The sequence below is a fragment of the Anguilla anguilla genome, chromosome 9 (genome assembly GCF_013347855.1).
Source record: "Anguilla anguilla isolate fAngAng1 chromosome 9, fAngAng1.pri, whole genome shotgun sequence".
In the NCBI taxonomy this organism is placed as follows: Eukaryota; Metazoa; Chordata; class Actinopteri; order Anguilliformes; family Anguillidae; genus Anguilla; species Anguilla anguilla.
In genome coordinates this window covers 40326978-40348964 of record NC_049209.1, presented here as the reverse complement: position 1 = coordinate 40348964, position 21987 = coordinate 40326978, and the positions used below count along the sequence as shown (strand labels likewise).

At 40.6% G+C, this 21987-nt stretch overlaps 1 protein-coding gene across 3 annotated transcripts; it reads right to left on the bottom strand.

Annotated features, from left to right (window-relative positions):
• Nucleotides 1-100: 100 nt before the first annotated feature.
• On the bottom strand, nucleotides 101-20831 carry LOC118235585 (centrosomal protein of 126 kDa-like). 3 transcript variants are annotated; one of them, XM_035433063.1, is made up of 12 exons: nucleotides 20290-20831; nucleotides 19499-19618; nucleotides 16989-17134; nucleotides 16224-16332; nucleotides 15043-15241; nucleotides 11846-13817; nucleotides 10990-11145; nucleotides 10594-10718; nucleotides 5896-5962; nucleotides 4089-4316; nucleotides 2375-2439; nucleotides 101-573 (listed from the first exon to the last, which is right to left on the bottom strand). In XM_035433063.1, the coding sequence occupies exons 1-12, from the start codon at nucleotides 20316-20318 to the stop codon at nucleotides 475-477; spliced, it is 3315 nt and encodes a 1104-aa protein (XP_035288954.1). In that variant the 5' UTR covers nucleotides 20319-20831; the 3' UTR covers nucleotides 101-474. The 3 variants fall into 3 exon arrangements, with proteins under 3 accessions (XP_035288954.1, XP_035288955.1, XP_035288956.1); XM_035433064.1 differs by lacking the exons at nucleotides 19499-19618; nucleotides 20290-20831 and having other exon boundaries at nucleotides 16957-17022; XM_035433065.1 differs by lacking the exons at nucleotides 16224-16332; nucleotides 16989-17134; nucleotides 19499-19618; nucleotides 20290-20831 and adding an exon at nucleotides 15986-16101.
• Between the last annotated feature and the right edge of the window lie 1156 nt (nucleotides 20832-21987).

The window sequence follows — 21987 nt, the reverse complement described above, 5'->3', positions numbered from 1 at the left end:
AGCTTTCTGTAGAGCTTATTCTGTGTCATTTTTAAATGATAAAACTGCACACTGTAATTATATGGATATACATGTACTTATAAAAACAACTCAGAAAATACATCTAAATATAAAAATATGTTTATTCTGTTACAGTATTTATTCTTAAGTTAGAATGCTTGACAACTATTATGGTGTACTGCAAAAAAATCTACATCCAGTATATAAGCTGATAAAATGTAATATGGATGAACAAAAAAATCCATATAATCTCATTTACAGTACAGTAGCACCACTGACTTCCACTGGCAAGGCTGGAATGCCTTCAGCAACATATCACATTTCTTCAAATGTTTACGTCCTAAAAAAGGTGGAAGTCAACAGTTTGTTTTAATAAGCAGCAGAGAGTACAAGATTAAAGTGCTTGGTGATAGGAAAGGAGGTAATGTGGGTTCTGGGAGAGGGGAGGAGAGACAGGTGCAGTGGGATGTCCAGTCAGTATCGCCTCTCCAAGCGGGAGCGGCTGTCCGCAGAGTTGGCGCGGTAGCGCCGCTGGGCCATGGCCTGCCCCTCCCCCAGCTGGAACAACAGGTTCTGTTGGGGGTGAAAATGGGTGGCTCAAAAATGTCCCACGATGAAGAAACAGCCCCAAACTGAACTGAGGTTGGGATCACCCTGATCTTGGTCAAATATATGCTTTAACCCCTTCTTGCAGGTGCCAAATCTAGCTAATCCTCACCCATTTAGGTAGCGTTATATTTATGACTTTATAACTCCAGATGTGAGCATCACAGAGGCTTTGCGCACAGGAAAATGGCCTAGATGAAGCAAGACACTTGCAACATTTCCAATACTAACAATAGATCAGTTTATATTCATAATTTAGGTAGAAATTAAGTTCCACAAATGCAATTATCTTGGCAAAAATGAAGTTGTTCTCCTTTAGTTTTAAATTAAATACAGAGAGATCACATATATAAAACATAGGTCCGCCACCTACATGTCCTGAACCATACACTCCTTGACCATAGGTGTACAAAATCTGAGGGTGATATGCAGAACTACAAAAGATCTATGAAGAAAAATGTAAACAGTGTGTCCTCATGTCCTTTATTGTCTCTATCCAAAATGTCTAAATTATGCGTTACTGTATATCATAACATAATCATATATTTCACTACAAATCAACAGTTTTGACCCATGAAACTCACATCATTTTCAAATGGGAATTACTATCTATTTTCATCAGTATAGGGGTCTAATCCAAAACCTCTCCGAAAATGAATAAAATGCTTTTTGTCCATTATAAAGCATATAAATTGGACCTTTATGATGGTTTTAGATAAAACATAAATCACACTGAAATATAATGTAAAAAAAAGTGTGACACTGTGGTACAGATACTATTTATGTTACCAGTTTGATATGAGATGTGCCATATACCGTTGGAAAGCTTATACCTTCCTCTCCTGGATACAAAAGTTCTCAATCAAACCAGAATGAACTGAAAATAGTTAAAAGGACATAATCAGCAAGTGGGGCTTTCGTGTGTTTGTAAATGCCTAACTCCGCTTTCTATTTGCATATTTATTTCTCAAACAGATTGTTCAGGACAATAAATGACCAGCAAATCTTGACAGGAACATCACTATGTGTAAAACCAATGGCAAGATTGCATATTTATTCCATATTTAGCCACAGATATTGATAGAATGACATCACATATATACACAAGAATTCCTCGTTTATTTTGCTATTCAGGAGCAGTGTTATTCACTGCTATATTGGCATACCAACGGGCTATTGTTGACTTTACCCTGTTGTCATGACAAAATACTAATTTTTGGTGGGGACTGAATATTTTTATGAACTTTCAGATTGATTCTATTGTCCAGTGCCTCATGCTTGGGAGGTATAGTTGCAGATGAGGCTGCAGAGATTGGGTGCTTGTTAAATGGATGACCAACGCGACAATGGTGGCACTTAGAGACTCCATATTCGGCATAGCTGTTGTATATGATCCACCAATAAAGCTATAACAGTGTTTATAGTTTCCAGTAGCAGAAGCACTGAATTGTCGAGTTCAGGAATCTTAGGACGCCGGTGTCCTAGCCACTAGGGGGCTTGCGTGAAGAGGTTAATTTTACATCTGCTGCTAAAAATTCAGGAACACTGCTGCAGGTCCCCGAATTGTCTATACTATCAATGAAAGAAGAATTTAGCATTAAATGCAGGTTAAAATCGATTTTTCTTTTAAAATAAAAAATCAGTGATCTTTTATTTTAAAAGATTTTAAAATAATATTTTTGTACTGATATCTAATGGGCTGAAGTATTTTAAATGAAGTCATTGATCTACGTCTGGAATAGCCCAATGTTCCCTCTGGAATACTCACAGTAGGAGCGGTGACCTGCAGGACATTGGGAACAGAAGCATTTCCTGCTGCAGCCTCCTGTACACCTGCAGGACATCAGAAAGCAGTTATTTAAATCTCTCAATTTCCCTGAAACATCTCTGCTATCCCCATCTTTAACATCAACAACAACTTGTTTTATAATCAGTAAAAGTGCACGCTCGTTACGCCTTACTTCAAATGGACTGCATTTATATAGCGCTTTACAATTGATGCCTCTCATTCGCCAGAGCAGTTAGAGGTTAGGGGTTAGGTGTCTTGCTCAAGGACACTTCGACACGCCCAGGGCGGGGTTTGAACGAGCAACCCTCCGACTGCCAGACAATCGGTCTTACCTCCTGAGCTATGTCGCCCCACTTCAGGAAAAGCATGCAAAGAACAAGTTCTAACTAGGAAAGAGCTTAGTTCAGCCCACAGCCTAGTACTTCTGTCTGGCCAGTGTTTCCTAGAGAAATTAGCCAGATTATAATGAGATGTCTACAGTCAGATGAAACTGCTGTTTTCAAAAGAGAAACTGACAAGGTTTTGTACATATACTGTATAGGTCATACAGAGAGAATGCGTTGGTGTGATTCAGACTATGCAGCTCTGCCATTACCTTTGAGAAACAATAGCAAGAATTATACTTATTCAAATTCTGTTGTCAGGAATATAAAATAAACCTCCAATGACAATAAGAAGTGAAAGATAATTATATAAAGTATGTGCATGTGCGCGTGTGTGTACTAGCGCTGACTACATTTTGTCAGTCAGTTGACTGTATAGTCGAAACGCTCGTCTGACTAAGATTCTTTTTGTCAAACAACCGCAGTTATTTTTTTTTAATGCAACCTGCTGTTCTGAGTAAGTAGATGTAGCTAGCTTGGTCTATAGAATAGCCTAATGCCAATGTTTGGATTACTGCAATTATTGTTTTTAGCAAGTCTAAAAGCAATTTATTGCCTCAACATTTATGAATGTTTTTCTTTATTTATTTAGACCTGCATTGATGATATGGCCTGTGCTGACGTTCATTTATTATTCTCTTTCCACACAAACAGGCCTTTTTTAGTTATTTATGTTATTTTATGGCGATATTAGTAGTATATCTGGTTCTGAAGAATGGGCTTTTAAAAGCCTTTTTATGGCGATGGCATATTTATTGTTCTGGGGAATACAAGCAGTTTTAATTACCATTCAACTTGTTGCAGTTGCAATTCATAAAAGAAAAAAAAAAACTTTTGACACAGCTTGCACTAGGACATGACTAAACAGTATGAAAACATGAATAAATAAATAGTTTATAAACAATAAACTAGAAAACAAATTATTAGATTCCTATCAGAAAATGCATTATTAGAAATCTATTTTATGGTTTGGCTTAGTACTCAAATGATAAGGCAGTCAATTTTACATATCCTAAATCCCGCAGGTCAGTATGGACAGAATCAGCGTGGTGACATTCCAAATGCTTTGGCATATTTTCGGTTTCTGAGCTGTCTCTCTAGTGTAAACCTTCATAAACTGCATCAAAAGGAAAAGACAACAACAGTAAATACAATGGAATTAATGTAAATTAATTGGATGTCTTTAAATACGGAGGAAAAAAATGCTAACCGATTCTTAGTTGAAAAAACTGGCAGTTAGTCGACCAAGATTTTCTTTATTCAGACAGCCCTAGCATGTACGCTCCAGTGCATGTGTGTGGTGCTCTCACACTGCAGCCTGTAGTTGAGGTGGTCCAGGGACAGCAGCAGTCTCTGCTCCTCCAGAGATAGGGCGCTCATGCTCGGGCCCAGCGGCTGGGGGCGCTGTTGCGGTACGGTCTGCTGCACCTGTGCGTGTGCCGTCTCCATGGCGGCCAGGATGTCTTCATCCGTCGCAGAGCTATCTGCCAGGTTCTCTGCCAGCAGGAACTGGGCTGTGCTTTCAGAAACTGTCATAGCTTGGAGACACAACAGTATCAAGCATCTCAATGCACACAACAAAGTTGGGGGGCAATTAGAATTATACATTGTAAATAAGAATCAATTAGAAACCATTTTTTCTAATTCTTTTCCTGAAACGACTGAACTGAAATTAAACTTTACTCTCAACACTGGTATCTGAAAAAAAAATGTACGAAAATGAAGAAGAGATGCAAATCGTTGATCAAAGAGAAAGTTGCATTAGCAGGCCAAATCAAATGAAGACACCAAAAGAACCTGGGTCTCAATGATATTTTCTAGATTACCCTGACAAAAATGGAATATCAAAAATGTTTAATCAAAATGTTAATTTCCTCCAAGTTTAAAGGCATACTATTCAGGATTTTCACCTTGAAAATATTATAAAACAACCATGCTCAGTCCTTACTACGATGCACGGGAAATCTGTGTCTGTGTGCCCAGTCCTTGCTAGTCTGTCTGTATTTGTCATTCTAAAAAGTGTTTGGGACATTTCTGGCCATTATCCTTTTTCTTTGTGGGCTGTATCTGAAAAGCATGTGACCAATAGAAAGAGGAAAAGAAGAGGAAACACGTATTAACTGGCTACAGTGAGAGGTCTGTTTTCAACAGGGTTAGACCTAGAGAGATAGGGTGGCCTTGGTGGCAAACTTGCAAAACTGTCCATGTGGCTGGTCTGCGTTCAGGTTAGGCAGCTACTGTTATTAGCTAACTGAATTCAGTTATCTTTGCCAATGTTAGCTGGCTGGCCATGATGGCCCGAAAATTTGCTGTGGGTCCTATATTTTACAAAGTAACAATTTAAGGCTGGAGAGTAAGATTCCAATCCACTTTTCTTGGCTCATATGGGCTAGCTTGCTATTGTTAGCTAGGTAACAAGGAAGTCCACCAGTCGGAAAGTCCTACTACCTCATATACGTCAGGTATTTCTTTCCGGATACGACTGCAGTTCAACTAGAACTGATCAATATCCTTGGTCAGAGAGACAATGAATTGATGTGTTTGTGCATATATGTGTTTATAAATAATTTCACCATGCAGGCTAGAGACTGAAACCCACTGGTGCTATTCTAGCAGTGGCTAGCATGGGTCTGTTCCATCACCACTAAGCAAAAGCTAGCTACTTCGTAACTTGCGAAGCAAAATGCGAAATGGGAGTTTTTGCTATCAGATGTCAGTGGAGCATTTTGGCACACTTGTGACAGCTTAACTGGTATGAATGCAGCTATTGCTGTATTTTTGAAAGAAACATGCAATACAATGTTAAAAAGCTTACCAACATAGCTAGCCTGAGCAAAATATTTGTTTTAATGGCGCTCCATCATTTTGGGAGTGTAGGCAGGGTTGAGAAACATTTTTTATTGCAAACACAAAAAGAAATCCAGCACAGCATGCCTTGAAGCACCCTAAGTTACTGTATGTATATTTTTTCCACTAGGCCCCTCCCTGTTCTTTACCCTTATGATTCAGACCTTTAAAGTTCATTACTGAGAAGCAAGACATAAATTTCTAGTCAAACTAATTTGTCACACATGTATGCATTGTCCCACAAACACATATACACACATGTTCGTGTACCTTCATCTTGAAGTGCACCTGCTATCTGGTCAGCTTTACTGCCCAATGGACTTATCTGCACAGTGGTCTGAGTAGGAAAAAACAAGAAACAACACATATGGTACAAATAGTCCAATGACCAGGCTATGCAGCCTAAACCAATACAGAACCTAATGTATTTGCAGCTACCTTGTTAAACTAAATACCTGAAAAGTATAATATTTAATAATAAAATTATAAAAAATGTGAAAACAGAAAAAAAAAGTCCACTGGACAAACTTCTTCTTGAATATGAGCTTATTCACAATGGAGGCTCACTAAATAAGAAATCCAAAATAAAAACAATATAGAATTAAAATATATTACACGGCGTATCTTAAAAATACACACTGCCACATCCATGTATGCAGTTGTTTTCTACTTTGGCTCATACAATTCCTAAAGTAAAATAAATAAACATATAATAACCAGCAAATGGGAGGTCCGTACAGTAACATTCCAGTGTTATTTCAATTGCAATCTATTATAGTAATATAACACTAAATAGGCAGATTGCTTACTGATAAACATGAAGCAAGAGAACGAACAAGAACTTTTTAAACAGAAGGCTCTTTTATTTCACTACATTACAACAACTATTGTCCCTCATACAAAAAAAAACAGGCTCATAAATTTCAGCCCGACCTGGCATGAGTCCGCATTCTTTTCAGCCGAAGCCCGAGTGCTGTAGCATTTTGAAAGCCTGACCTGATTTGAACCAGCATTTATGCGCCAATAGCCTAGAGAAGATGGATCAGAGGATGGTGTACGGCGATATTCCTATGCAGTGTACCGCATGGTGTAACAATGTTCCTGTTTTACAGCTACTGTAGGCCTATTTAAGCAGGGCATCAGCAGAATTTCGCTCATAACAGCCTACCTGATTTTGGGCTTGTTTTTTATGAATTCACTTGGAAAAAACTGGAAGCCACAGATTGCTGTTTTTTGGCTTGTTTTAAAAAAAAAATCTGTTTGTTCGTTTAGAAATGTAGCCTACCTGTTTGTTTCACATTTATGGTTAGTATTGTTCAAGGACTCTAGCTAGCTTATTAATTTAGCTATTCAACAAACCCGCCGCCCCTTCCCATTCAGATCTGCAATCACTCCCCGCTTGTTCAAATTTGTTTTTGATAGTCAGGTGGCGTGCTTATTTGTCTCCCGAAAGTTGGAAACATCTGGGTACTCAGTTTGACTTAGCATACGTTAGGCCATAGTAATGTTCACCATGTGAACTGGACTAAATGTGTTCATGGCTATGAATAACTGTACAAAATGAGTATTGTGTATTGAGTATTGTATCGGATCTGTGTTCTGTGGTTGTTCCAATGACCTTTTGTATGCACTTATTGTAAGTCGCTTTGGATAATAGTGTCTGCCAAATAAATGTAATGTAATGTTTCACAGTAGGCTGATGGCCTACTTCACTACTAACTCTGAGGCATCCTTTGCTTTTTGTGGTTTGTGTTCAAAATTCAAAGGGCCCGACCCAAACCAAGCCCAATATAAACTGACAAAATAAGGACCTGAACTGAACCGGAACTTAACTGAATTTTCAAGCTCAAGTGAAAATTACAAGCTGCCACATCAAGGATTCATGGAAGAAAATATGTTATAAACTGGTCAGGGTGCAGTTTAAGCTAGGGTGGCTGAGGAGTCTCAGCAGAACACTGGAGGTCAGAGAAGGTACTCCAGCACAGAAGTCAGCCAGACTGCCAGCTGTAATGTATATCGCAAGTGTGCTAAAACCTGGAAACTACAGGCGAGACATGATGGCAGTCCCTTGACCTTGAAACTTGTGAGAGGAAAAGGGTGGGGGCACTGAAATATAGGTCGCACAACCAAACAGTGTGAACAAGATTATTAATGATGTTCATCAGCCACCCAGCAATACAGGGTTAAAAAGTTAAGATCGATTGTCTAAGGGCATTGGCTGCACAGTTCATGTAATTAAGGGTATACTATAGAAGATACTGAAGACATGATTAAATCTCCCTTTTATGGTTTACATAAACTTGGTGTTATTTTGCATTTTTGTTGTATTTTATTTTTTATGCTATTTCAGCAAAGTAAACACTGAGGATTCTCTGAAAGCAGGATGGGTCAACACTGATGATACTTCTCATCACATCACATCCCCTTTTCCACTGACAGAACCAGAACCAAGCAAAACTGTGAAGTTCTGGTTCAGGGTGCTTTCTGTTGGGCTACTGAGCCAATCTTGCGCCACAGAAAGGGGAGCAGCCCACCTGTCTAGTCATCACTACCTTGCTCAAGTGCCCAAAATCAAACTCTTCGTCTCTTCTTGCCCTCACAGCGAGTAAACATTTCTGCTGTTTCTGATATAATTCAGGGAATACTGATTTATCAGAATGTAAAATAGGCCACAGTCAATAGATTCAAAGTCAAAGTTGTTGAATGTTGAAAGTTCAAATTATGGTTCTAATCCAAAATTACAATTCTGCTTGTCAAAAATGGTTAATAAAAACACAGCACCTCACCAGTTTTCCAGTTAAAAAAGAAAAGCACTTCTCAACTCCTACATGAGAAGGGATGTTTTGAACACTAGAAGATGTGCCTAGACAGAAGGCAGTATATAGTAGGTATTGGCTATAATGCACCATCTAATGACCAGTTATTTAAATCTCACAAGTTAACGAGCACATATTTTTACTGGAATACTTGATATAATTAGCAATCTATTTGCATATATTTGACAAGAACATTAACTGGTTTTTGTTTCTGTACCAATACAAATGCATCTCTCGATCTCCTCTGATTGGTTGAAGCTGCCAGTGGTGGAAGTTGGAGGGAGCAATTCTATGATGGTTGTAACAAATATATTTTCTGTGACCCACCCTCTCTGAAAACGTATCCTTTGACACAATGCTTCCAAATACAAAATTGAAATGCTTTTTAACATGTCAAAATAACTGCTACGTACACTGTAAATAGCACAGTAGTCCACGCACAGTACCTTGTCTAACTTTTCAACCCCAGTCATAATCCACCAGTGGTCCCTGAACCCCCCATTAGGACTATAGTAGAGGAGGATTTTCAACCAATTCTTCCTGGAGAACATATTCTTTTCAATAACGGACATGGATCAATTTATAAAACAGTTTAAGCATAAGATGTATCCTGTATGCGTGTCAATTAAATAGATCCTTTCAAAAAGTGTACAGCAACATCAGCTTTTGGCCCATCTCTGCCAACTTCACAATTTTAAAAGATGCGAATTGGGGTTGAAAGTGAGAGCACTGAAGAGAAGAGGGAGGAAGTAGAGGCGATATAACCAGTCGGTAATGCCTCATAGGCACATTGTAGGAGCCAGCGAGGGGGAGAACAATCCCTTGCCTATCAAAAAGAAGTAGAAAAAAGTCCTGTGTCTGTCACTGTTCTGAATAGGGACAGGGACCGTAGATCAAGTTAGCTGTAATTGCTCTTTTATGCTAATGTCAGCAAATTACTTTGAATCGCCCTTTCCTAAAGATCAACAAAGGTATTTTGGCAAAATAATCTGAATAGGACTCCAGATGATCCAACGGTGTCATCTTCTATCTTATTTAATGCCCTGGTAAGGAATCACGTCAACTAAATCATGAGCCATGACCATGAAAAGTACACTAACCTTAGCTAGCTGAACGGTGTAATTAACAATGTAATTTGTGTGTAACTTGGTAGTGCTCTGACAGCCATGGACAAGTGAAACCTATACTACTAACTAGCTACTAACTACTTACGAACTGCTAAAATGCCAAATATACATCCAAACAACAACATAGAAAATGGAACTGTAATGGAACAAGGAAAGACTAAAAAGGATTTCTAGCTAAATCACTCTAGTGACAAAAACACTGTCTAGGCTGTCACAACTCGACTGCAAGCAGTCTGAAATCAGCAGGGTATTTTGTGAAGTCCTATTAGATCCGTTTGAATACATAATACTTACCCATCGATCAAGAAGAGATGCGGCTACCTCTATGTCACGGATGTCGACTGGGCTTTCTTTGGGTGGAAGTGCATGTCTATTTTTGTAAGTTGACATTTTATTATTTTTTCCCATTTGTGAAAAGTATTGGCACGTTATTGGCCAATTAATATTGTAATGAATCAGTGGTGCTAATGAAAAATGATATGCTTTGTCTCCAAATTAAGATATTATTGGCTATTTTGTTTTACAGAGGCTTTGTACCATATTTTGACATTTTCAATAAATTCATCAGTAATGTGAGCTGTACTTTTACTGACTTTGAGACACCAGTAAATGCACTGTGTACCCATCTGCTTATTAACAGCATGTCATGGGCAAAAGCCTAAGAGCTTATTGAATTTTATTGTTTTTGCTGTGGTTCGGCCTGTTAATGCATGCATTTACAGCCTATTACGCTATACATTCTAAAAACAGAATGTTTGAATTGATCAATTAAATTGATTAAATCCTTCCATTAATCGATCAATGACAATGATTGAAAATGGCCATCTGTTGTTAGTGGGAGAGATGCTGATACTGTGCAGTTGTATAAAATATTGAGACTATGTCCTGTTCTACATCTGAATAATACCCTTTTCTTCTCCTCAATGATCAAAGGGCCAAGTGTTCAACACTGGTGGGCTGCATTTGTCTCCCAGGCCCTCAAATGAACAGCCCTGCTGTGGGTGTGCAGGTGTGAGAATGTGTACCTGACTGGGGAGTGGTGGTTTCCTCATTCCTGACCCAGAGTTCACCCGCCTCTGCTCCAAAAGTGCTCTGTGCTTTGTCCCAGTACTGTCTGCACTCTGTTTCCTTCTAACCGTACTCTTCGTGGCTGCAAATTAAGACAAATGGAGTACATTCCCTAGGTCTGCGGGACTGGCAACCCTGGCCCCAGAGTGGTTAGGGTGTTTCTGCATAGGCATATTCACATAACAAATTTCTGAAACGGTGAATTTGAAATGACACCCAGGAGTACTTTCTTTTTAGTTGTAAGTCCCTCTGCTCAGTTAATGTAATGCTATGTAATTACTGACTTGTGTATTTAGCTGAATCCGGGCGCTACAGCAGTTTAAAATGGCTGCAGAATTACATGTTAGCCTTACCGTTGGAAGTGGTGACAAAAAACCCCCCCATCCTTGTCACCGCTTTGATGCCACTGATCAGGCTGCCACCGTCAATGGTGACATGGGACAGGTTGGCACGGGCCTGGGAAGGCCCAGATAACAGGCCATTAGAAGCAGAAAGGGTTCGAGGTTCACCTAAGTTAATACAAAAAAAGAAAAAAAAAAAACATTGTGACAACGGTCTGTTCCTCATTTAATGCACATTGCCATTTTTACTCTCGCAAAAAATAAAGGCACTTTCTCTCACCTCAATAAAAAAAATACACAAAGTGATCCTAGGAAAAAGGAAATATATTTATTTCATATTTGAGTATTCTCTTTGTGATGCCAAGTGCATGGCTGGATGTGGCATTTAGTAGCAGACAGAGCCTGTGAAAGCAGAACCTACTGAAACAGCTTTAAAAGCTTCAGAAAAGATGCTAGGAAAAATATCCCCAAACAGAGTTACGGTGTTGGAGCTCACACACACACAGTGTGCCGTTAAGATTTCTGTAGATTTTCAGTCAAAGGAAACATTTGTGCTGGCCCATTTGCATGAGGAAAATATGATTAATTAAACAGGAACATACAGTCCACATTGTACTCGTGGACTGTATGTTCCCCATCAAAGTTGTTTAGTCTGCACTGCAGATATTAAAAATGTTGGCAGGGAGGAGTGAGGGGAAAATACATTTGACTGATGTGTATTAAATTACATCTTGGGTTGTTCTCTGGAAAGAAGTCAGTGCTTTACATTACTGTTATCCCTGAGCATAAATAATTTGAACATAGTAATTAGAAAATCTCTGTAGAGTTTTATGGGAAAATGTGATAACACAACAAAAGATTTTATTACCATCTTTTGGTGCTAAGGCACAGCGGACTCCATGCCACAGCTGGGAGATCTCCTCATCAGTGGGAGTCTGTGCCAGATTGAGGCCACGCTCTACATACAGCGGCCCTCGTCTGCTTGCTCCTCCCAAGGCATCCTGTTGGCCATTGCCCACAGCATAGGTGGCCTTGCTGATGGTTTCATAGGTGGAGAGGGTGTACGAGGGTGGGAAGGGAGTGATGGTCACTCCCCCAGTAGTTGTGAGGATGGAGTTACCCAGGGGAAGGGCGTAGCCTTCGGGGGCATCTCTCTGCTCTGCTGGAGGACCCACCCTTCCATGGACATCACCAAGCATACTTTTGGCAGCACTTGGTGCCCTCCCCTCATCCACAGTGCTCGAATCCAGGGCTGGCCTGCCATCAGGGGAAGTGGATCTAGGCGGAGGGCGCGGCATGATGATCCTCCCCTGGGTGCCCTTGTGCACCTGGCTGGCCTCGAAGGCTGACTGTGGCCTCACTGCCACGCCCTTCCTGATTCTGGGTGGGGTGGGGCCAGGCCGGGTCCTGGCAGAGCGCACCCTCCGGGGGCCCCTGGGTCGACCCCTGCGTGGGGTCCCACGCTCCGGACGGGCCTCCTCACCTCTTTCCCGCTCTGGACCCTTACCATACCCCCAGGCCTGTTTTGTCAAGTGATGACCCACAGGGGTTGCAGGGGTCACGGGCGTCACCACCTGTGGGGCTGGGGTTGTCTTCCCCAAACCCAAGGCCTGGACTGGACCCTCCTGGTGTCCCACTGAGACACTTTTACCCTGAGGAGGGAATGAGGGCTTGCCCGGTTCCTGCACATCCTGGAGTGGCTTGCTCTCATCCTCCTCCTCGTGGTAGCACACTTCATCAAACCAGCGCAGTTTCTTCTTCACGCCCTTCCCAACCTCCACATCTCTCTCCCTCTGCTTCACCACCTCCACACTGTCCTTGACGGACACCGAGAAGTGGTTGGTTATAGCACAGTCAGCCGGGGAAAAGGTTAGCTTGGTGTGGCACGTGGTTGCATATTTTGATTCTTTTTTGAGTATCCCTTTAACAGATTTTGCGCTATCAGCCTTGGAGGCTGAACTGGAAGTGTAAGCTAAGGCTACTCTAGTTGGCGCCTCATGCTCATGACCTTGGTTCACCTTTATGAGAGACCTCTTAGAGGTTAGATCACAAGGGTCTGAAGGCTTGGTCAGGGTGTTTCTGGTCTCACAGTCATCCTTATCGCAGCTAGTCTTAGCATTGCAGGCCAGATCAATCTTATGCAGGTGACTCATCCTTTCAATGGATTTGGTGACAGAAGCCTCCTGATCTGTGCTTGTCTGGCTCACAGCACTTGGTATAGCACTGGGATCTTCAGAGCTGTAGCCAGAGACCTCTCTATCACTGCACAAGCTGGAGGGCAATACAACCTGAGTGGCTTCTGTGTGGTTTCTAAACCTGTCCGTTTGAGTTCTCATCTGTTCATAGACGTCCCCTTGAGTCGGCCATGAGAATTCAGGGGGCATGGGGTCCGGGCTACCCCATGCTTTCCAGGGCGTGCCTGCGGGGGCCTTCTCGGGTTCACCCAGGAATGCTGGGTGGACTACATTATCCCCTATTGCTCTTTGGGTGGGTGTGGCTTGATGACTTGGAACAGGGGCTGGTTTCTGTCTCTCTGTGATTGGCTCCCCTCTGGCCAGTGTGGTCTTATCGTACTCTCCAGGCTCCTCCGTATCCTGCGTTGGGGGACAAGAGTCCGTGACAGCCCCGTTCTGTTGCCTGTGCAAATTATTATGACTGTTGAAGTGTTTCCGTGGGGACTGGGGCCTGGTGCAGTTCAGGACCTCGGAATTCTCTGATGAGGAACAGGACGTGAATCCGAGGCTCACTGCTGGTTTGTGGTGGGTGCCCTCGTTTTCCAAACTATCCAGACTGGACAGGCTCTCCGATTCGCCGATTTGACCAACTTCTCGTTGAAAGTCCTGGAAACAAATTGTTTGATAATATGATTATTTTGCAACAAATCTGCAATTATAATGTCTAACAATGACTATAATTACTCACTAGGAACTATTAATTCAATATTAACTGCCCCGAACCTAACCCTAGGCAAATAATTAACATTACATTGTAGGCAGTAAGCAGAGACCCAGTTCCCTAACCATTATTCTACATTGCCATCCATAAGCCCATGAACTAATAGCGTTATTGTTACCAGTGCTATCATAACAAAGAGAAACCAAACCTGGACTGGAGCTCAGGGTGAACTCAAGGTCAAGTATTTTTACTCTGATGTGTAATAACTTAATCCAATTGTTAGAAGCCCCAGCACAGTTGTTCTCATAAATATATCTATGGATATTTTTTTTGCACTTATAATGAGAGACATTCCAGTTAAGTTAACCAAGTTATCTAAAACCTTGTCCTCTGAGCAGACATATCTTCTTCCGGCCTTACACAAAATTAAGAGTTACAGTGGTTCTGATTTCAGAAAAAAGGAAAAAGCCTTTGAGGGAAATTGTTTCCGTCTCATTTTATCTGTCAAGCCCACTGACGTTCTAAACTGCCCCTAACCGAGAATGTGTATCACAAAGAATATGGTTTTTCAAAAGTGGTAAGCACCCACAGATCTTTAGGAAGAAAATGAGTGTAGATCATAGGTTAGGCACACAAACTACCTGTAGGGGCTGAATGAGATCAAAAAATCATTAGCAAATGAGACAGTATAGAGAATTTTTGAGAGGAATTCTGTTCAGTGGGAACCATCAAGTTTGTAAAATCGTATAAGGCTAGGCCCTTTTGTTTTCATGTTTTGATGTAAACTGGATAGTCTGTACCCTGCTACACTGAAACATGTTCGTTTTTTGATTTTTTAGTGTACACTCGCCAGTTTTGTCTGGCTTGGTAAAGCAGTTTTAATCTGAACTGGTCTTAAGTGTGCAGTTTTAAAATCCTGAGTGGGGCATTATCGTTGAATTCATGTCTGAGGAAATATCAAGATGTGAACTGCATCAAAACACTCCTGATATAATCACAACATTCTGATGGATAGTTATGGCACTAGAAGCCATTCAAATTCCATTTTCCTTCCTGTGGCTTCAACAAGTGAAATGTATGTTTTGGCCAGCTGTTTTTATAACAATTATGAGAGAGGGAGGGAGCCAGGAGGGAGGGAGCCAGGATGCTGTAAGGTGAGGCCTACAGTACCTGCAGGCTGTTGATCTGCCGCTCCTCTAGAAGGTGCTGTTTCTCCTGCAGCTCATTCTGAAACAGCAGCTGACTGTTCCTCAGCGCAGCCCCGCTCCTCTCCTGCATGAGCTTGGCGTAGGCCACTGCTGCCGAGAGCTGCTTCTGGTAGCGGGATCCAGCTGAGCTTGCCGAGGAACTGGGTGAGGAAGCATAACTCCTGTGCGAAAACCAATGCCAGGGTAATAGTTGGGTTATACACAGGTCTGCAGGCAGGTCAAAAAACAAACCTGAGTCATGATTCTTTAGAAACCTGGACCTGCATTCATTAAGTGTCTCAGAGTAGGAGTGCTGACCTAGGATAAGGTTTCTGCTGTCCATACCTTAACCTTATCCATCATAAGCTGGAAGGCAAAACTGATCCTAGCCTCCTGTTCTGAGACACTTATGATTATGGACCTTGAATTAGTTCATCACATACTTAAAGAAAAAAAAAACTCATATAAGGAACGTTTTTTTGGCAAACAATACCACATCCTAAACTGGGATTTTGTCTTTTTTACCTTCAACATGTTTAGGACGAAGGAATTAATTAGCATTGGCTCAGTGATGTCATAATGCGGGCGGCAGTATAGTATAATGGGTAAGGAGCTGGTCTTGTAACCTAAATCTGTATAAATTAAATGTAAATGCCATGTAAAAAGTTGTGTAAGTCATTCTGGATAAGAGCATCTGCTAAATGCCTGTCATGTAATGGAATGTAATAATGCCACCTACTGGCTATACTTCAGAACACACACTGTGTCGTGTGGCTCCATTCTGTGCTCATTGGTTTTGCTATATTGTGAGTTAACAACAAAAAATGATTTTCTATGTCAGAAGCAGCAAACAAGCAAAACTAACACAACATTTTTTTTTTACTCAAAGCTAAGGAAAACATACATGGTGGCTAGAGGTTTCTCACCCTTTATAAATGGTAAGGGTCTCAATCTCATGGAGGGTCACAGCATCAGAAAGTTTTTGTGCTTTCTTTTTATTTTCAATCAGATGCCAATTTAGGCTTGGAAAAAGGTATGTAGACTCTTCAGCCAAGCAGTGACTTAAAACACACTGAAACACACCAAAAGATCAGCACAAGCTGAGTCACTCCAGGACTGGAGTTTGAGATCCCTGATGTAGCTGTGAAATTCTGCCTCCACTACCTGTTACTGGTGGGGCTTCGGAAGAATGTGGATTGTAGGGCAGAGGAGTTGGAAGAGCCTTGAATCTGATATAGAGCCTCTTCTAGGTGAGGAGTAGCCCTTCTGGAAGCTGCAAATACAACTGTTTAGAAGCATACAATGTGTGTTCTCCTAAGAAGGGACACCGCAATCTAAGGCAGTTTTTTTTGCCTGCTATTCAATGGAAATATTTTTCTAACATTCTGCCATGTTCTGGGAAACTGCTAGCCCAAATGCCACTTGCAACTGTCACAATGTGAGCATTACATATTTAATTACATTTGACCTAAAGTCTTTGAGGGTTTCATTTCATTCATATGCTTTCAACATCTTACTTACTAACCACAACTGTGCTGAAATTTACTGAATGAAGTTACACACTGTCAGGAATAATAACTTTTAACTCAGATATAATTGATTTTCCTTTCAAATAAGTAACATGTGCAAAAATTATAGTCTGTGCCATCTGTTGACTCATTTTTGACCGTCTTTTCTTACTGCGGCTCATTAAGGCTAGGAGTTGTGACCAGAACCGTTTTATGGCTGCTTTGCAAGAGATAAAATGTGTGTAATATACTTCATGCCTGCTACTGGAATGAATAACAAAGAAATTAACACAAACACACACACAAATTGAGCTAAATATATGAGTAATTATTGTCTGCTCATTGTATGAATGAGACACACATGTCAGAACACACACACACACACACACCACGGGGGGTGGAGTGCAGTGGAACGTGAGACCTTGTCTCTTCCTCTGGGAGGGGGGCAGATGAGCCCTCTGGAAGCGTTCAGTGACATCCTGCACCTCGTGCCTGCGCTGCTGCAGGATCTCCTCCCTCAGCCTCTGCTCCCGAATGTCCTCCTCCCTCCTCCTTTCCTCCAGAGCTCTGCATAGAGCAGCACAGGCCGGTGACACATCTCAACCCCCCTAATAAACACTGACCCCGCTGTGTGGAAACCACTGTCTTAAAGGATTGTGTAAAGGGCGTTTTTTCACACGAAAGCCTGAATATACCACACTAGCAAACTTATTTGGTTTGACACAGAGCAAAATGTTCAATGGAAACTTTTAATCCTGCTATTCCCACAAAGTGGAATTAGCTAATTAAGTGGGAGGATATCATACCTTGTGCTTAAAAGCCAGAAGAAAAACAAGACCTCTCCCGAAGGTCGACTTTTCAACAAATTCATTTGTCACATCCTCAACTCTCACCCAAGTATATCAAACCTCCCAGCTTGGAGAGATATCTCCAATTGCACATACATTACTCATAAACCATGGGTAAGTACGACATAAATCTACATAAGAGTGAAAAAATAGGTTTTCCAAAAAGGGGGAAAAGGTCACACTATGTGATTCTATTGCTGTATCAATTTCGTCTTAGTGGATCATGGTAAATCCAAAGCAATGCACGTGTAAAAATACCTTTATTAAATGTGCGAGAACATAGCTACAAATTGCCAATGCACCAACAAAAATGCAGGTGATGTGTTCTTTCACTTTCATGATTTCTAGTCTGTGAAACAGCCTGCCTCTACAGATCAGAGACACCAAAAGTGAAAACATTCTTTTTTACATTTGTTTTCACTTGATTTCTGTTGGTTTTGTTGTTTTTACACTGATATTATTTCTAACCATGTTTTTATTCATTGACCAAGCTTTTATATATTTCTGATCCTTTCAGTATTTATTTATTTATTTTTGCATATTTACTATTTATTTTACAATTTTTTAAATTGGTTTTTACTGTATCGTGTTTGTTTTTTGTCTTGTTTTCTATACTTTGGGCTGCAAATAACTTACATGAAAATTGCCATATTCTTGTTATTATTATTGACCAGAAATGACAAGTCACATTGGGTGACATGGCAGTGCAGTCACTAGCATCACAGCAAGAAGCTACTGAGTTCAAACTCTGGCAGAAGGCTTTTCTGTGTGTACTTTGCATGGTCACTCTGTGTCCATGTGGGTTTCCTCCAGGTACTCCAGTTTCCTCTAGCAGTCCAAAGACATGTAGATTAGGTTAAATGAAGAGCCTAAACTGTCTCTGGTGTGTGAATGTGTGAGTAAAATGGATTGGTGACCTGTGCAACGTATATTTCTGCCTTTCACCTAATGCCTGCTGTGACCCTGACCAGCTGTAAGCGGTTTAGAAAATGGATGGATCAAGTCATATATAATGTACAACCATCCAGGTGCATGGTTTTTTGTGAACGCTAAAAGAATGATGTGCTCCATTCATTCCTTATATCTCAGAACAATGTCTGTAGTCTATACGTCTCTGTGGATAGAAGGATTTATTTCGGGGTCCACTGTAATAGGCATAGACAGCATAAAAAATATTCTCAGGCCATATGGGGTTATTGCTACAAAAATACCTCCATATTAGATACGCTGAATTTTTTCTAGTCCACCACTGCCTGGGTTGATGGAACTGGGTTTGTACCAGTGTGTTTATGTATGATTTATGTTTGAATGGATGGGTGATACTGCCTATTCCTTAGTGTACCAAAAATATTTCAGTTATGTGTTGAAGGTGCCTAAAATTTTTTTAGTTGGACACAAATTATGTTCACATTTCTGTGCCAGCCCAAAGTGACTATTGGCCACCCCACTGATAATGTCCTGTCTCCGCCACCTTTTGACACCTGTTGCCTCATATCTAATATAGGTCTGTTTGGTGAGCGAGGCTGCTTTTCTTTAAAAAAAAGAAAAGAAAAAAAGAAGCTTCCAGACACTTTCAGATTAAGCCTACAGTATGTTCAAAATGAAAGACCTACATTTACCGCTGTTCTTAGCTACTGGAGATTTACCAGGTGGATTTGTCGGCCATTCGCGCATAATCGCAGGAGGAACTGTTCAACATTTCTGTTTGGCGGTCTCAACAAAGGCTGTAATATACTGCATTAGAAACAGTGGTTAATCGCTCTATTTCCAGCAGGCAAAGTCCCGCAGACAGGTTCAGTGTTGAATAACAGGATCTCGCTCCTGTCTTTTAAAGCTTTCCGACCGTCTGCAGTGTTGCCTTAATCGGCAATATAAGCTTTCACCTTACGTGAAGGCAAAGGCCAACGACTAGACGTCGGACAAGACAGTGGTGATATGACTTCCCTTTTACCCGCATAAAGAAGTAGGTAAATCACATGTTTCATCGCTCCACCTGACACCTTTGCGATACTACTCTGACTTTCTTCTCATCACAACGTAACTGGGAAAAATAAACAAATATAAAGGTGAAGCTGAAACTTACTTCCGGCGGCGATTTGTTTCCAGGGAGAACTTGCGGGTCCTGGAACGGCATGTTTTCTGCTCCTCCACTAATATGTGATGCTCATCTTCCAAAATCAAATCGAAGTCTGCCCTCATGTTTCTGATATCACGCCCAGCTAAGGAGACATATGCAGCTATCCTCGCGACGCGTCGAATCTTAAGTGCAGGAACAACTACACGCAAATTCACAGTAGGCTACACTGCCATACAGAATGTGTTGATAATAATCTGATAGTACTAAAGTTTACGGTCCAAAAGCAAGTAATTTAGCCAATGACTGTTGGCAGTCATTTTCCAGTTACATAAAATACGAGGCCAGCTTTATTAATACAATTTCTGTAAATAAACGTTTGCTTTAATTTGTTGCCATGTACTAGATGTAGGGATGGTACAGCTCGTGATACTTCTATATCTATATTTAAACAACTAACGTTATCTCTCTCATTTCCACAGACAATCTAGTAAGCCAGTGCGCTAGCTGACTTACTACTTCATGACGTTAGATAAGATACAGATATCTAAGTTAACGTTACTTAAAAATCGGACATATAATGACGACCCACACATATTTCTTTCACAGAATTCCATTAATGGGTTTGCTTTAAATAATCTGACAACTAGCCACAAAAAATATCTCCATAAGGTTACTCAGCTATGGCTTATACTTTCGAAACAAAATCACGAAAATTGAAGGAATGACAGCGAATAACTTTCCTTAGTTTTCTAGGGTTTGAGTTTTACCTCCGATGAAACGCAAACATCAAAGGATACATATGAGAACTGCCCTTCTGAACTTGCATCCTGTCGAATCCCCAGGATTGGGCAGTCCTTAAAAGTCCGCGGAGTTGACGACAACCTTCATTGAATTGCGTTCAGCAACAGCACATGCCTCCTAGTATATACTGTTAGCAGCACGCTGTAGTATTTTAAGAAGCAGATTAACCGAGACAGTAATGTACAGCAAGCTAGCTAAGTGTTAGTTAGCTAGCTAACCTTTTCTAGCTTCATATTGTCCACTCTCCACTAGCAAGAGTACACCAAAGTTAGCTAGATGGCTACAGTTTAAACGTTTAATTGGCAAGCCTATTGGAGCAGGGTTGCAAGCTATCTTTTCTGATATAAATCTAACTAATTCTGTAACAGATAATGTTCATCTGGACCTAAAATTTAGCTGTAGGCTAACGGTAATTGCAATAACCCCGCCATCTTGGCAACCACCGACGCGCTTCCTTGACAACGGAAACCTTGGCAAATTCAACGACGCTGAAGTCGGCTCCGGATTCGCAGCTCCCGATTTGACATTCCAGATCCACCTTAAATCGGTTGTGTTTTACGACTTCATGCTTTCACGGTCTTCCTTTGGATTTTGCAAATGCTGTAATTTGCTTCGAAAAGAGAGCTAAAACTTAAAGGAGAAATTGCGGTGGTAATGTGGTAATCTTTATATTATTAATTTAGGCTACGAAGTTGCATATGAAATGGAAAGATCAGATGCCCAAGAGTCACGCAATTTTTTTCTCCCCAAAATTGAATGGTATCAACATTGTATCACGTGTGTATTAGAACAGGAAATAATGTACATCTGAAATGAAGGATTACTGCACCATATTGGAGTGTTTTCAAATAACACTCCAAACTGTCAATATAAACCAATACAAATATAAGCCTATTGAAAAGGGGACATTGGATTGCGATTTCTCCCCGAAAAAGCTTGACTTGATTATTACTGTATTGTTTTCAAATAATCCCAGTCAAAACTGTTTATGTAATCCAATACAGACCAATTGAAAAAAGTGAAAATATGGATTGGAATTTCTCCCCAAAATGAAAAGGTATTAAACTTTTTACACCCTGAATATGTCAGAAGAGATGTTGAAGAAGCCACGACCTGATTTCTATGCAAGTTGAGCTGTAGTCTGTGGTGTGAAAAGAACTAGTCAGAGGAAGATCTGTTATATACAGCTTTGACATGCAGTCTACATGTGCCCGGTTTGGATCATATAGACAGTTGGATCATATAGTGGGTTTTTGAAAACGCTACAGTATGTATCTAAATCGGGTAAAAGCAACTCAGCACCTGTTCTGTCATAAACAAGTGTCAAACGTTTGAGACCCAGCCGATTTAAGGTGGACCGAGAATTTCTAATCGGGAGCTAACTTCAGCGTCTTTTAAATTCAACAGGTGGAACACATTGGTGGAACCACAGAATTTTGTACCAGACCTCTGTGCTGTGAGCAGCAGTTCAAACAAAAGTTTATTAGAACTTTTTGATCACTGAAAATAGACGTAATATTTTGCTGTTTGCAAAGAATAAAAAGCTATATAAAATGTTTAAAAAGTCTTTTATGCCTTAATAACAAGGACCATGATGCAAAGACTCAAGTAACAGGATACAAATGCCATTGCATTCATACACATTTGTAATTAGTTCTCCTTAAATTACTAGATAATGTCTTAGTTCTTTCTTT

What these genes read in the sequence shown, in the direction of transcription:
- LOC118235585 (XM_035433063.1), bottom strand. Translation starts at nt 20,318, where the DNA reads ATGCAAGTTCAGAAGGGCAGTTCTCATAT. An exon ending in TTTTGTCACCACTTCCAACG is followed by an intron (nt 10,719 to 10,989) that starts GTAAGGCTAACA and finishes CTTAATTTGCAG; the next exon opens with CCACGAAGAGTACGGTTAGA. An exon ending in CCTCAACTACAGGCTGCAGT is followed by an intron (nt 2,440 to 4,088) that starts GTGAGAGCACCA and finishes GATGTCCTGCAG; the next exon opens with GTGTACAGGAGGCTGCAGCA.